The sequence below is a fragment of the Ciconia boyciana genome, chromosome 3, assembly GCF_034638445.1.
Source record: "Ciconia boyciana chromosome 3, ASM3463844v1, whole genome shotgun sequence".
Taxonomy (NCBI): Eukaryota; Metazoa; Chordata; class Aves; order Ciconiiformes; family Ciconiidae; genus Ciconia; species Ciconia boyciana.
The window spans coordinates 60,732,152-60,748,230 of record NC_132936.1 but is presented as its reverse complement, the minus strand read 5'-3'; the positions used below and the strand labels follow the sequence as shown (position 1 = coordinate 60,748,230).

General features: G+C 44.0%; 1 protein-coding gene across 2 annotated transcripts in view; it reads right to left on the bottom strand.

Annotated features, from left to right (window-relative positions):
• Positions 1–2,424: 2,424 nt before the first annotated feature.
• RSPO3 (R-spondin 3) overlaps positions 2,425–16,079 on the bottom strand; it is a 64,372-nt gene continuing 50,717 nt past the window's right edge. The window contains exon 6 of one of the 2 annotated variants that reach the window (XM_072855802.1): positions 2,425–3,479. In XM_072855802.1, the coding sequence (XP_072711903.1) occupies positions 3,286–3,479 (194 nt within the window). In that variant the 3' untranslated portion in view covers positions 2,425–3,285. Of the gene's footprint in view, positions 3,480–7,109; positions 7,346–16,079 lie in introns of those variants that run through there. The other variant, XM_072855803.1, reaches the window with a different exon arrangement.

The following is a 16,079-nucleotide window of genomic DNA, read 5'->3' as shown; positions in this document are numbered from 1 at the left end:
ACATATTTATTACTGGGTGGGCAAAAAGTGTCACTGCAATACATATTTGACCCTACAAAGGTCCATATTCTTCTTCAGTTTCTTGGGAGTCCCAATGGAGTAGTTCACCTACCATCAGGATAGTCTACATTCAGTGCCAGGACTGGAGAAAATGTTAGTTGCCCAGATGAGTTGGATGTACTTTTTAGTGCTTCACCATGGCTACAGGAAATATTATCAAACATTGTCCTGTGTGGGAGGGAACAACATGACGGCAGCTTCCTTGATCATTTCCAGGAAAAGTTGTATCATGGTTTTTCAGGTACTATTGCTGTGAATTATTACTGCCACAGCCAAATTCCTTTTACATTTTTATCCCTTGCTGAAAGGTGATAGTATTCCAAGTCCTGCTCTTGGTAAGACAAACGGTCTCTCTTGTCACTGCCACTTGCGTAAGCAGGGAGAGGCACGCTGGAGTTTGTAATAAAGGTTTATGTGGCAGTGTATAACAAAGATCACATTTGTATCCTAAATTCTCTTCTTTTCCTTTCACCCTCTTGTTTTTCCTTCAATCTGTAGCTCTTGAACTACTTGATACTGCTTTTCCAGTCTTCTGTCTATCTTTGCCAGATAAATGGCATTCCTTTCACTCCTCCAAGTGTTGTAGTAGAGAATAACTGAGGACAGGGACATTCTGGGTTTAGTTCCTTGCTTTGCTTTTTCCTCTTTTTAATTCCCCTCTGAACGCTCTTGTTCATTTTTATAGTTTTTGCTTGTGCATTTATCAAGAGCTGTCTCCCATCTGAAAACCCCTTGCCATTTAACTCCTATATTTAATTAAGGCAGGGAAAAGACACAGTCCTACTGGTTAGTTTTAAGGCTTGTAGACAAAGCTCCCCTGGGTTCAGTTATCCATGTGGTCCAGCTGGTGGTCTAGTTTGCTGAATCCAACCAGGGATACTTCATCTGGACAACAACCTGTCCCTGGAGGAAGTAAATGGAGCAGTAAATTCTTCCCGAGCAGCTGAACATCCCCGTCTGCCTGCAAGCAACCCAGACAGATGGGTGACTGCAGCTGCAGGGGAGGGTTTGAAGCACCGAATGCTGCTTTCTTTTGAAGATACCAACCCCTCGGCCCAGAACTGCTGCTTGCACCGCATCTTTTGGGTGCCAACCTCTGAGGCTGGCAGCAGCAGGATTTCTCCTTCCCTCTCTCTGCCTCCCTTCAGCATCACCCAGAGCCTCAGTGCTGAGCACAGTTCTGCACCCTCCACTTCTCTGAGACCAGCTTCTCCTCAGTTGCTGCTGCCAAGAAGGTGGGAAGATGCTGGTGGAGGAAGATGACTGCTGCTGCTGGGATCGGTAGTGGGAGACTGAGACCAGCTCACTCTGGAGGAAGGTGTAGACAAGTTATGTGGTGGAGCTGGGAGCCCACAGCCAGCCAGCCCCACTCCAGTTCCCACTGTTAGGTGCCTCTCACAGGCATTCAGCACACACCCTGCTTTTCTCTCTCACCCATTCAGACTTCATTGTACGTGATGAGTGTTACATGTGTATGATACTCATCTCTGTAAAATTCAACCTTTAGCATTTAGGTCTTCTCACCAGTAAAAATATAATATATGCATATAATTGGGGATTGGTTACAGAAAGTTTTGACTAATTCTCATGAAAGTTGGAGGCAAGCTGTGGGAGCCTTAAACACCCATGTTATTAGACTACTGCATCTATACACATATCATTAAGAGACAAAGCTCTTACAAAGCAAAATGTAGGAAACTATCCTGCATTGCTGTCTGGATGATTAGGATGTTCCTCCAAAAGTCACTGAAGCCTGTCGCTCAAGCTTCCTCAGCCTGAGAGACAAGCTTCAGTGTTGGGCAGAGTCTTTTTTAAGGTCAAACTCACTGTGAGAAACAGAAGTAGTGAATAGGGACAGAAACTGGCTGGGAAGGCTCACCTGCCGTATTTTCTAGTCCATGCACCACACTGGGCAGGCTGTTACCCCAAGGGTAAACCCTTGGGGAAAGCACGGTGACAAAACACATACTATGAAGCATGTTGCTTCCTCAACGTGTTTCTATAAAGGGTAAATCCATTTCTGAGCAGAGAGTCAGTGTATAGCATAGCCTGGGCTTCACTCGTGGACCACTCTAGCCACTAATATAGCCAGAATGGTACCAAGGAGTTTGGTTCATCCTCTGAACAGTGGAGATTTTCACCTCTGCTGTGTCAAAGAGAAGAACTAGAACAAGAATTTAAGTCAAATTGGACAGAAGTTTGTAATTTCTATCCTTCAGTAGATTTATCATTGTGGATACCCTTTCACTAGATGCACATTGTGGATGCAAGTTGTGTCCTCTTCTGTCTGTGAAGCTATGAAATGATTCTCTCCCTCAGTAGAAAAGGTGACACCATCACTGTGAAAAACACATACTTACATGATCTATTTTTCTGGTTTTTATTAACTCAACATTGTCTCCTACAAATACGATTTGTCATTCACCAGAAGATTTGAAATGTAGACTTAAGTTACACATAGGTATAAAAAGCATAAAACAGCACACACGGTACCACTGTTTAGACCAGAAAACATTGTGTTGTCCCACAGATAAGAAGAGCGCTATTCAAGCTCAGCCCTTCGCCTTCTGCCTCGGGGATTCAGTCTTCAAAGCTGTAGATGCTTCTGCTTCTTTTCCCTCAGCTTGTGAAGCCCTGCCGGCTTTCCCCTGCTGTTTCTCGCCCGTGTCTGGAGCACGGACCAGGGAACCACAGGGCAATCTCATCCTGCTCCACCAGAGGTTATAAAACCTTGGGTTCCTACTGGCTCTTCAGAAACGTTTTCCTCCTCCTCTTAATATTTATGTACAATATATGAAGGGATACGATTTGCGTCTTAGATTTAGACATAACTCTTGCCTCATACTTAAACAATAACTTGAAAAATATTTTACAAAGAAAAAGAACATTGTTCATCTGAATGTCATTCATTATTATATTGCTATATTTTATACCCTATTATTTATATATACAAAATTTCTTAATTGCCTTTTACAGATGCATGGAAGCATATAATATAACAGTTTTAAAGTATCCCATTTTTAGACTCCTTTTTTTCTTGGCTCATGTCAATCTCTTTAATAAACTATGGTTGCTTGGAGAATATAGGAAGTATTTGGAATGTTGTTTAAAGTTTAATAATAACTGGTAGCATTGTCCATTTGCGGCCTGAACAGTTGGAACACCTGTCAGGGCGATCTGGTAGAGATAGCAGCATCATAAGACTTAAACAATCATGGAGGGCTGTTAATGTGCAGTGTCGACGGGTGCCAGGGTCTGTTCTTTATTTGGGGCTTTTCTTTTCTTCGGCTGCGTTTTGTTGTTGTTTTCCCTCTGTTCTCGGTTTTGTCTTCGGGCTGCTCGCCCTTTGCTTTCCTGTCTTGTCTCCTTGCTTTCGTCTTTGTTGGACTTTTTTCTTTTCTCCTCCCTATTTTTTTTCCCTGAAATAAAAATGATGGCACATTAGAAGATTTGCTCAGGCTGTTGCAATTTCTGACTCCCTCGCTTTGCCATAGCCTGTAAAACCGGCCCTGGATTAGCACCTCCTGTTAGAAGCTGGACACTAGTACTAGTGTTTAGAAGTGTCCAGCTCTTCATCAAACTATGACATTCAGCCACTGGACTAGCACCTCCCATCAGTCTGACTCGAAGCAAAGAGTCAAGAACTCCCTGGGGAGTGCCGGTGCTTTAGAGCTGGTATAAATATCTTGCACACTCATAGCCTGTCTCCCACAGCCAGGGGCACAGCTCCATGTACTCCACCAAAACACAACTGGTTTGGGGACATCTATGGCCGAAGCCAGATAGCGTTAACTATTGACTGGTCCAAATTTATCTTGGGCTGGGACCCAGAGCATATGGTGAGAGGAAATGAGCCATCATGTAACTCCCCTTCACTGCCAATGCTCAGCATCTGTGTCTTTCAAAAATCCCTCTCCCCTCCCTTAACCCCCACCACACCCACACCCCAGAGGATTCTTGGTATTGCAACATGAATCCCACGACAAAGTGTCAGCTCCAGCACAGGTATGTGACCCTCTTCAGGCTAAAAAGTGATGTTCCAAGTCTCAAGTCAAGCTGTAGACCATCAGTACAAAATTAGGTATTCAAGTACTTTATTGCTTTAAATCTTATGAAGGTAAGATGTGGAGGATTTTGTTACTGCTACAGACCTCTCCAATAAAGCTTCCTGTCCCCTTAGGAACATTAAAACTTTGTGTATTGGCTGTGGAGATTATATTGTATAATTCATTTATGCTTGGACATAAGGAAGAAATTCTTTATGCTGAGTGTGGTGAGACACTGGAACAGGTTGCCCAATGAAGTTATGGATGCCTCATCATTGGAAGTGTTCAAGGTCAGGCTGGATGGGGCTTTGAGCAACCTGGTCTAGTGAAAGATGTCCCTGCCCATGGCAGGGGGGAGTTGGACTAGATGATCTTCAAAGGTCCCTTCCGACCCAAACCATTCTGTGATTCTACGATTCTATTCCATTTGCTTTACAAACCAATGCAGGTATGACATTGAATTGAACTTGTATGTACACACAAGCCTAAAACAGATTAAAATTTTTTCTGCATGGAACTGGTTCATCTACTGAGCTATGCAGCTGAAATTCACCTGTGGTTAGATGAAGCCCAGTGATGTCTTCAGAAGCAACCTTGCTTGAGACTTTCATGATACAATGTCATACTGACCTGTATGCCCCCTTACATGGAGAGATTTCTGGACAAGTATTGAAAAGCATCTGGCCAAACTCTGTTTTATGATGTTCTGGTAACGATACTACTGAAAATAATCTATCCCTCTTTGTTACAGCAAAAATACTGATTGCTTTTAAGTATCGGCAGAGATAATCCAGGCTTTCCTACACCAATGTTGGGGGAGTTACACAAACCTGGCGATAGCTCTTGCTGTTGAGGGTGGTGAATTCAGGGAATTGTGCCCATTGCAGACTCAAAACCAGAGCTGGGAGGTTTTGATGCCTCGATGGGCTCTGTGGGAGTGGGTCACTGGGGGAGTGGGTGCAGGGGCAGTGGCTTTATTCTGAGAACAGATGACCATCCAAGGAGGAGTAGGTCAGATAAAGGGAGAGGGATTCAGAGGAGGTGAAGAGAAGGCAGAAAGCAAGGGAAGGCAAGGCAAGAAAAGGAAGGGAAGGCAAGAAAGCAAGACTAAGATATGAGGATATGCTGTATCCTCTTTTTGTTGTGTAGTTCTGTGGGCTTGTTTTACAGCTTCTTCATTCCTTACCATCACTGCCTGAGATCGGAGAGCAAGGAAAGGTTTAGATAGACATGCTAAGTCAAGTAGGGACAAACATCTGCCTTTCTCACCTGTTGTTTCTGAAACATGCAGTAAAGCTTTAACTGTAAAATGGCTCCTCAAATTTTAGGTAACCAGTCAGAGGTTACCCCACTGTACACCCACATACCTGCGGAATCCCTCTTTGAATTTGGCAATGCCATCTAAGATGCTCAGAGGTGAGCAGGGGAGACCTGCAGAATGGGCGTGCGAGGCTCAGCGAGAGCTACCACCACTGGGAGAGCTGAGAGAGCTCCATGCAGAAGTGAGCGTGCATCTTACTCAGCTGTAATGCTGTCTCTTACTAATGGATAATGACAGTATGGAATTTCGTTCCAGTGGTTTGTAAATACAGTTGGCCCAAGATGAAATGTTATTTGAATGGAAACTGTCCAGACATTCAGTGTTTGACATTGTTCACTTGGTGATTAGCCAAAACCCTTCAGCTGTGACTTCCTAGCCACAATTCTTTAAGTATGTTGGAATGACATTTAATCATTTCCCTTTCAGTCATGGATCAGGATGTGTGTATTTATATGTATGTGTGTGAATATACTAAGAATACACTATCTCTGTCTAGCTAGAGACTTATCTAGGCATGGCTTCACTGTTTCTGTTTTAATCAGACTGGTGTCATTATAAAGGACAAGCAAAACTGATCTCTGAAAAGTGCCTAAAACTCGATCCTAATTCTCTTCTACCCTGAGGATAACTAGTTTGGAGTCCTCTGTGCAATTTTATACATGGTTTAATGCCATCATCTCCATGCTGTTGCCACTTGTGAAAAGATCTGCCCTCTAGACCTGTGCTGTTCTGGTAATGCAGTAAAGCATAGAAGGGTCATCTTTGCTGGTTGTTTAGCTCCTTTCAGCACTGTTTGAAAAAGTGGGAGTTTTTATATGACGGTATAATGTTACTCCCAGTCAGTCCTTCGTTCAGTTTAGACCCAAGGGAAGATTCTGCCCACAGTTGTCTGCTAGCATTGGGGTGTAGCTGGAGCCACGCTTTTGCATGCATCTCTCTCCCTGTTCATATCCCTGCTCTCTTCTTCCCAGACGCTTGTTCCTGAATATTTTTTCTTCTTACTGCTACTTGCTGAAGCCCACTTCATAACACCACATTGAACTGGATGCCAGGAGTTGTGGAAATTCATTGAAAATTCGGGCATTTGGCTATCTGTGGAACGAAAAGTGCAAAAATGACATGGGCTGTTACATTTACAAGTTCATCTCTGAACTGCTTCCCATTTGAAGAAGAAGAAAAGGCAAGAACAGTAAAACTGAAGCTCATCAGAGAAGCAAACGATGCAGTAATGTAACTTGGAAGGAAACATTCCCCCAGACTTGCCGTTTCCCTTGTGAAGAATGTCGTTAGGAAACCCTTCTGCCTGTCAGCATGTGACATTTGATGCACATACACATACCAGTGCCTATATCGATGCCTATACGTACGTCTCAGTGCCCCTTCACGGGCATTTAGAGGCGGGACTCCCCGCGGGAGCGGCGCGCGGGGCCGGGCCGGCTGCGGGTGCCGGTGCCGCCCGCACGGGGGCGCCGCAGTGCCGCGCCAGGCCCCTCCGCGCGCGGGGGCGGGGGCGAGCGGCGGGCGGGTGCCCGCGGGGCGGGGGCGAGCGGCGGGCGGGTGCCCGCGGGGCCGGAGCCCGCGGGGCCGGAGCCCGCAGGCCGGGGCTGAAGGCGGCGGCCCCGCATGGCGAGAGGTGTCCTCGTCGCCCCCCTCGAGGCGTTGTTTGGGGAGCTGGGAAGGACTGCCGCCTGCCCAGTTCCCTTCCTCCGCGTTTCGTCTGCTCTTGCGTCTTCCGTCCTTGCTTTGTGTTGCGCACACGAGGAACTGTATTTAGTATGCCAGGAAGAGGATATAAAGAAAGGCCGCGTCTTGTGCCACAGCGTGGGGATATCATTCTTTCCTGGTGGGTTACGGAATTCTCTTATAGTGATGCACTAAGGCTGCTAACGTTTACGGCTTCTTAGGGATTCAATAAAACCTTTCAAAATTAAACAAAAAGAAAGTAAACAAGAGGGTAAGTCTTTTTAAATAGGACATAGCCAAACGTTTTCCACGACAATGTTTTGCTCATGAAGATGTGGATTCATGAGATTCTAATAGTTCTAATTATTTGCCATTAAAAGAGCTTTTACTCCAGAACCGAAACTTCGTACAGCCAACTGTACTGGAAGAATTAGTCTGTAGGCAGTGTCCGGTGAATTTTCTTGTAGATAGGGGATACTTTACTACTTCTAATAGTAGCAACTTTGTATATTGAAGAAAATCTGCAGACATGCTATAATTTTGAGAAGTGCAGTAGTTCAAATTAAATGCAGACATGGAATTAATTCAGAGAACAATATAATCACATGTCAAATCAGCTTAAAGGTGCCGAGTTCTTGTTAATCTAATTTGTAGCCCCTGGTCAAAGAAGTCCCTGCATCTGTATTTATGCAATCCATGTCTGCATACATCTTTAAGTATGCAAGCCAGAGTATTTCAGAGAAGTCTTTGCATTATCGCAGCAGATGTGGTGTTTCCACTAGACCTATGACCGTATTTTTTGGAGTAGAGGGAGGAAGGGTTGGTGATGAATTACGGGACCTTGGTACTTAAGAGTACCATGTGAGAGAGAGTGAGTTACTGGAAAAATCACGGCTGACGTGGATTAACTACCACAGGTTCCAGATTTCATCTACTTTAGGCATTGTCACTTAGTCCCACCCTATTATGTTCAGCTGTAATTACTACAGGGAGCTCAGAGCAGCATATTTGTTCGTTTCTCTCTTCTGTGGGCGCTGAAACCCCAAACCACCATAGGAAGACATAAAATCTGATTGTGCAAACTCCTTTGCTTTGGGGGGGGGTGTCACAGGGTAGGTCTCGTGGAAACCCCAGAGGGATGAGAATCTGGCGTCAGGCATTTGGGATGATTGTATTTCTTTTGGAGAGATCACTCCCACAAAGAGATTTACCCTGGGAGAGGAGAAGGGGCAAGAGGAGTTACTGAACTGTGCCTGGCGGGGTTGCAGGCACTGACGTAATAGGTCCCTATCTGGAAGGGACCTGGCGCTTCTACTGGGCATGTCACCACGGACCACAAAATCCTCCCCGCTACACTGTAATAAGCTGAAGAGCTATAATAAAAGACCACAAGCCACAGCTGTAACGTGCCACAGTGTTCTTTCACACCCCTCACAGCCTCGGCTGACCTCTCAGCACTTTTCCGGCTACTGGAGCACTGTCAGCACCGGTGTTCCGGTGCCAGTGCTCCAACACCTCTGTACCCCACGAGGTACCGGGACAAAACCTGGGGGGTAATGCCACCGCTCTGTATCGCCCTCCTTCCCACCTACCCACACCCTTCTCAGAGACTTTTTTTAGTCCTCTTAGACTAAAAGTCTGTCACTTTTTCCTCACAGCGCGACCTGGACGACAACAGCATGACAACCTAGAAAAAGCTGTGCCGAGCAAAGATACCAGTAAGAGGAGCATGCCCCAGGCTCTAAAACCACTTACTACAGCTGCGACTACAATACAGTCATGTCATATTACGCAACTGAGTAGATCACTCTCGTTTTCAAGAAAAGTGACACATTTTTTTCTGGAACACAGGCTGTAGCATGTACTCGTACTACTTGCCAAGATAACAACAAGCTGCCAAACCCCCAACTGCCCAGTGATGCAAAGGCCGTTGTCCTTTCATTCACAAGCCATTAGTGGCTGATTCATCTGGTACGTCCTTTTGAAGTTTAAACAGCATAACTTTCTTATCAGCAATCATTGTTTTCCTAGTTATAGTGGCCCTATTTTATAATCACTAGATTTTCAGGTGACCAGAATGGTGAGGGTCAACAACTTCACAATTACCTAGGTGCTACACAGCTCAGTGCATTTCCTGGCCTTACTCTTGAAGATGCACCAACTGCTGAAGTGAATCTGGGTAAAAATTTTAAAGGAGCTAAGGTCCAAAGGTATTCAAGGAGGAATTAATTTGGCCAAACATAGGTTCTCCAGCTGTTGAGATGCATGAGAACAGCCTACCTGACTTCCACATACCAGTCCAGATGGATACAGGTCTTAAGATGTGTGTCATATCCACAGTCCTATGTGGTGATCTTAGATGACTCAAGATACCCCAAAAGATATCGACACTTATGGTTAAGCAACTGCATAAGAGGACTTAGTGACTTATACTTATGTGCCTATCTCCTCTTGAAAATGGAAATACTTCTCTAGATGCAGACTCTAAGTGATGTTAGAGCCTGAGACCTGCAGTAGTCTTTCCATGAGATTTGGGGTCCTCGATCTTCATTTGCCTCTGAAAATAGGATCTGGACTACTAAATTGCATTCACTTGAAAAATGTTCTTGTTTATGTCATGTTTGCTAGTCTGTCCTTGCAAGAAAAGGGCAATGCTGAGGCAGGCACATTTTGGGGAATGAGAACATTGTGTCTAAATACAGGAACAGGTCAGGCCCGCGCAACAGCAGTTTGCATAAAGCAGGCAGAGAGGAAAGAGAAGAGGCTAAGCAGATCAGCTATGCCAAGACAGGAGACATCAGGCTTTGCCGCTGTAGCAGATAAAGAGCAAGTTGTATCCCATTAGGTGTATGGGAAGTAGGAAGGTATCATTTCTTCCATGGGCTGCTTGGGAAATGACACTGCTACACTCAAGAGCTCATAAGCAAGGCTTATGGTAAGTCCCTGGCTTAACTGTCTTGTGATGACCTCTTTGCAATAGAAATGGGTTGGATCTACCTTTCCCGTGCCATAGAAAAGACATTGCCAGTGCCTGAAAATACAAGAATATCCTTCAGTCATAGAAGCAGCCAGAGGAGGAGGATTTCTATGAGTTCTGTTTGCTGTTTGTAGAGACGTTTACTGCTGTCTCTTCAAACCAGAGCCTATGGGGATTTATTTCCTTTGCACTTGTCTGTTGGGACTAAGGGAATTTGTTAGCAGCCTTATTTTAATCAGGACTAATGTTGTGCTAACAACAGCAATTTTATAATTACATAACAGTTTTCATCTTATAACATCCCGCAGCTTATAAACTTTGAACACAGCTTCCAAAGACAGGAAAGTAATGGCTATTTAGCAGAGCAGAAAACCACTCTGCATTGCTTAGGACGGGAAGTGACATACACCATGCTGGCATTTCAGGAAAGCGGCATTTTCTTGCCGAGCTTGCTTTGAGATTTATAACAAAAGCTTCTGAATGGGATTTAATTTTTACAACTCTCCTAAGAGTTGCAAAAAGGTAGATGAGCGTCCAAATCCACCGTACAAGCCTCTTTTAAGATTAACGTAATACAAAGATTGGTGATAGCAGTGATTTGTACCAAAAAACCTTACCCTGTTGTTAGAGTGTTGGGATATTGGCAGAAATCTATAATAGTTTGTTTTCCTTTTAGGCACCAATAATCCAAGCCCTCCCATTAGCCCAGATCGAGGTCATAAATATAGTCCTTTTTAGAGACTTAGTTCAGCTGGTGCAGGCTTTTGAGCAAACCAGAAATAAAAATGTGATGCTGCATTATGTCAGAGCCGCATGTTTAGTCTGCCTCTCTAGAAATAATCAAGAAAAGTTATACATGATAAGAGACAGATGCTAGTGCCTCAGCAGACATTTGAACTCTTTCTAGTACAATAGTAAAAAGGAGAAAACACCCAAAGAAACTTGTTTCTTTAGTACTCAAATTTGTACTCTGAAGTGCTCTGAAGGGAGGGATAAATGAGAGAAGCCGTTGTCCTTGGCTTTCCTTAAACCGCTTGCATTCATGTAACCTGCCAATTCAGAAGATGCTCAGATGACCCCAATGTTTGGATGCATCCGTAAGAATGCCTTTTTCCCTAAACGACCACGGCTTGGAGCTGGGCTATACCGATGACTGAGTACAGATCCTGGAGGGGATTTGCAAGTGCCAACTAACACTTGGGCCAGGCCAGTAGTTCTGCCTCGGTACTAGATGCCAGGGCCAGGGAACCTGGGCATCTTCCACCGTTTCATTTGCTGGTATAGGTGCAGCTATACGCTCCCCCTGGAGCTCCCTCCTTACATCTCCTTAAGTTTCCCGATGTGCCAGGAAGGTGAGGGAAGATGAGGCGTCAACAGGATGCACCTCTGGCCCCACTCTGCACGGTTCACTTGTCCCCTCCGCTCTAAGCTCGGTTTGTTTGCATTCCTGCCTGGGGTGACACCTGTGCTGACAGGTAGACGGGAGCCCATGCGTGTCCCACAGGTAACCCAGGCCAGCCTGAAGGATGGATCAGCCGGTCAGCAGTAGCTAACACGCAGGGGGACGGCAGCCCCTGACGGATCTACTCAGCAAAACCATCAGCCCAGAGCCAGGGTGCTATTACTTAAATTTGCCGGAGGCCCGATTCTGCCCTCTCTTGTACTTGCTCAAACACATGGAGGTCACCAAGGTTGGTCTCTGGTGTAAATGAAGGGAGAATTTGCTTTCAAGGATACTTTTCAAAACAAGGTGTTGAAAAACGACCGTTTCTTTCTGTTTCGTGTCTCCAATGTGTGTGTACTATTTCAGCTGGCCAAAGCATTGAGCTTTCTCTCTCTAGGTAGTGCCAATATTTCCAAATACATTTTCATCCTGATTAAAATGACAGGGCAGGTTTCTAAATTTCATACAGACCAGGGACTCCAAAGGTCCCCTTTCAAAAAGGGTGACATGACATATCACTTTGGCCATCTCCATATGTTTCTGAAAAGTTCTTCTCACCTACTCAGAGCATACTTGGCAGTTCACCAAGTAGAGAGCAGCTTGTGGAGAAGGGGACTGGGATGACCAAGGCTCTTGGGCTGCCTCTGAAAAAGACTCAGGAAATTTTTATGCCAAAGTGATTCAGGGCTTAGCCTTAGGAAGCTTGGGGAGCTTGGGTGACCAAGATGCTGTCAAAGGGATCTCAGGTTTTCAGGTTCTTGAGTCCTTGTCAGCCTGCCAGCTGGGTTTCCAAGGGCCAACCCAATGGACAAAGTGTCAGGATACTAGGCAGAAACCTAACACAAAGGCAAAGTTGTTTCAAAACCTGCCTACTTTCCACTGGGGCTTCATTGAAATCAGCAAGTTTCTGGGAAATGTGGTGACTTTGATAATCTGGTATTTTCCATTCCTTTGGAAAATTCAGCCCTATAAAATATTAAAAAAAGATTTCTAAGTAGGGGTCATGGAGGACGTGCATGAAAAAAACTTGAATGCAAATATTTTAACATTGCCCATAAGTCCTCAATTTAAAATGAATCACAGATAGAAATTGGCCATGTAAATTTTATCCAGACTGTCTTGTCTTCTTTTTTTTCCCCAAGAATGTGGTAAGTTTATTCTTTTTAAATCCCTCTGGGAATGAACTGTGCGTTCAGAGCTGTTTGTAGTAACACAGGCTTTGCACACTGAAGTGAGCAGTCGGCTTTATGAGTAGCTTGAAGTGGAATGTGAAGAATGAGTATGCCATGTGACAGTGCATCACTGGAGTCCACTTCACTTAGTATACTTCACAAACTGACCACCACGCCGTTTAGATCAGATACGAACGAGGTTGGATGGCCCAAAGGTTAGAGGAGATGCAGCCTCCGCCGAGACGAGAAAGCAGCCTCTCTTGGCAGAGGGCATCACCAAGTGCTAAGGAAAGTCTGCAACCCCTCAGCCACCCCACCAGGAGATCTGCCCTGTGTCCTGCCTAGCACCGTTCCTACCAGCAGTGTACAAGGGCAGTTCAGCAGAACTTGCTGTAGGCATGTTTTATTTTTCTGCTTGGTGCTTGACTGGTGTCTTAAGAGGGCTACAGCAATGCTGGTAAATTGATAGCAATCCTAGGCTTTACATTTCTAGGTGTGTCTGTGGGGTGTGCACAGCCCATATGGCGGGGCCAGTTACAGGAGACGAATTATAGAGCTGCAGAAAGGTTCTAGGGAACCCAAAGCAAAAGTTCAGTGAGTGATATTTCCTGTACTGTGATGTATGCAAGAAGTCAGGACCTTCTCTAGGCTCTGAAAACTGGGACCGTGGGGACCAGCAGTCTCTCCTTCCATCTGCCTCCTGCCCCCAGATGAAGCAGCCCACTGTACACTAGTCAACTAATATATTCATGCTTCTCTTTCAAAACGAGTAACTAATCACTTTCCTGCCTGCTCCAAGAACTTTCATGTTAGTCAAAAAGAGAAACTACTCACTATTTCTACAAATCTGAGTGTCACCTGCTTTTTCTAGCAACTCCTTAGGCACTCTTCTGTAACATCTGAGACCAACCCCGTAAAACCAAAAATATTTTGCAAGGGTCTAGTATGACATGCTCAGAAACACTTCATAGACTGTCATACAGAAGCGTAGAAATCTCTGGGGCAAGAAGACAGCAAACAATTGGTGCATACATACTGTAGTAAGATACTAAAAGGAGCAGGATGCTTTGTCCAAAGAATCCAGAGCAAATAGACCCTTACCCCAACCTCAACCAGAAACTCTAAGAAGGTACTTAAAATTGATCATGTGCTTTTGAAAATGTTACCCAAGATGTCTCTATATCCAGAAAGCTAGCTTATGTGCCCTGAAAGAGTGAGTTGTTTTCACTTAGAAAACAGAGGTTCCATCAACCTGAAACCTGAGTATGCCCTGTAGTATTTAGAGGGATTCACAGAGACTCCTCCATCTCCATATTGCATCTTCCACTGTGTCACATTTACGCTTATCCATCATAGCTTTAGTTTGATTTAAGACCACTGGGGAAAAAAATCCAGCAACAAAAAATAGACTGTGGCTGGGAATGTGATCCGTTGTCTCAGTGATGAACCTTTTTTTTTCTTTATAATACAATCTTCATATGACTTCTTCAGGTTCCACAACTTTAAAATGGAGATGACAGTTCCTTAATTTTGGTGAGTGCTTTGGGATCTATGGCTGAAAACCACTACTGGTGCAAATCAAAGCCACTGAAGTGGACAGAGAGACTCCTGCTTACTTCAGTTAATGTTTTGAAGGACCAAACATCATGCTTCAATCAAATAGAGAGCTCAGGATCCTTCTTTACAGAGTATCGTTTCCTTGCTCATGCTTAAAGGTAGCAGGGGCTGGATCACCCACTGGCATTCCCTCCAACCACCCACATCCGTACAAGAAATAAAGTCAGTTCCTCTGGATTTAAACTAAATCCTTCTGGTTTAGCAATGCACATTTCTACTTAAGCAATAAACATCTGTCATCTGCCATTCATTAATATTAATTATAAATGGTCACTAGCTCATGGGATCCAAGTCCACCAGCTGAGATTTTTCCAACTCTGACCTTGTTAGGATTTGTATAAAAAGTGTTCAGAAGGGTCCTTCGAAGCTCGAAGCCAACAATAAGTGCAATTTGCAGAGTACAGCGTTTAGATTACACACTTAGAACAAGGGCAGTCAGAAAGGGTGATGGGGAGGAGGGGAGGGAGGGAAGGAGAGAGTACAGAGCCTGAAAACAGCATTAAGAGTTTTAGACCTTTCTGCAGGCTAATGACAGGGAGAGGCGTTGTCCATAATGAAACTGGCCCATCCATTAAACATTACTGTAAATGAAAGGTTGCGTGAATTAAAGGTTGTTCATCTCATGTTTCAGGAATGTAGCTGTGTTTCATGTCTGAAGCCTGTTTTCCTTTTAAACGGAGTTCTTCAGATGACAAATGAGAGAGAGAATTTCAGAAAGCAAATGGGCAGAAATAAATACATGCTTAAGAACAAAGCAGAGACATAACTGTAGCTGTAAATCTTTATACTGGGGCTACTGTTTGCCGTAGATATTGGGGAGGATTGGATTAGAATTGAGAAATTTCATTGCTGGGTCATTTTGCTTGTAAACCAAAAACCAATAGAAAAATCCCCATGGTTAATTGTTAAATTCTAGCCTTAATATCACCTGTATATGTTTCACTCATGGACCGCTGATTAATTCTTTTGCTACCATTTTGGATTTCAAGGAACTAAAAATAGAAAATTTAGGAAATGCTTTTTCTGAATTTTGCGTGGCCACCACATCTTTAAATGAGAAATGGGGTTTTTTTTCTCCCCTTTAATTTCTTGCCACTAAAAACTGCTTCAACAAAAATTACTGAAAAATAATATTTGTTTGCATCAGTCCTTAAAATTAGCTCATTTTTTTCAGGCCTAAGCATACAGCAATTTTACCTCTTGGGCCACATCTTCATCTGCTCTTAAAATACACATAGCTTTATTGGCAGAGAGGTGCTAGCTTATATTTCTGGTGAATTAGTGTAACAAGTTCACTGAAATTTTCTATAAGAAAATCCAGCCCTATGCTCTCCTATAAGAATGATTCAAAGCTGATGAATGCAAGGAGGAACATGAAGAGATATCTCAGCAATGCAAATGACTAAACTGGACAAAATGAAAGGAAAGTTGGTTTCAGTTCCTTGACTCAGGCCCAAATAAAAGTCTGCGCTTGGTAAGGACAACAGGAGGCCTTATATTGATGTCAATGGACAGAGATACTTGGATTTGTGCTCTATAAATGTGCAGTATGCTGTCTCTCTGTGGAAGTCTTACAGAAGACAACAGGCAAGAAAAAATTTTGTGGAAATTTTGTAGCCATTTTAGAAATGCTTATCAAAGCTTTATCTAGTCCTTTACTAGGCTATGAAGCTGAACTACTATACTTAAACTGTCTCTGACCGATGTTTGTCTAACCTCCTTAAAAATCTTCCATGATGGAGATTCCTACAACCTCTGA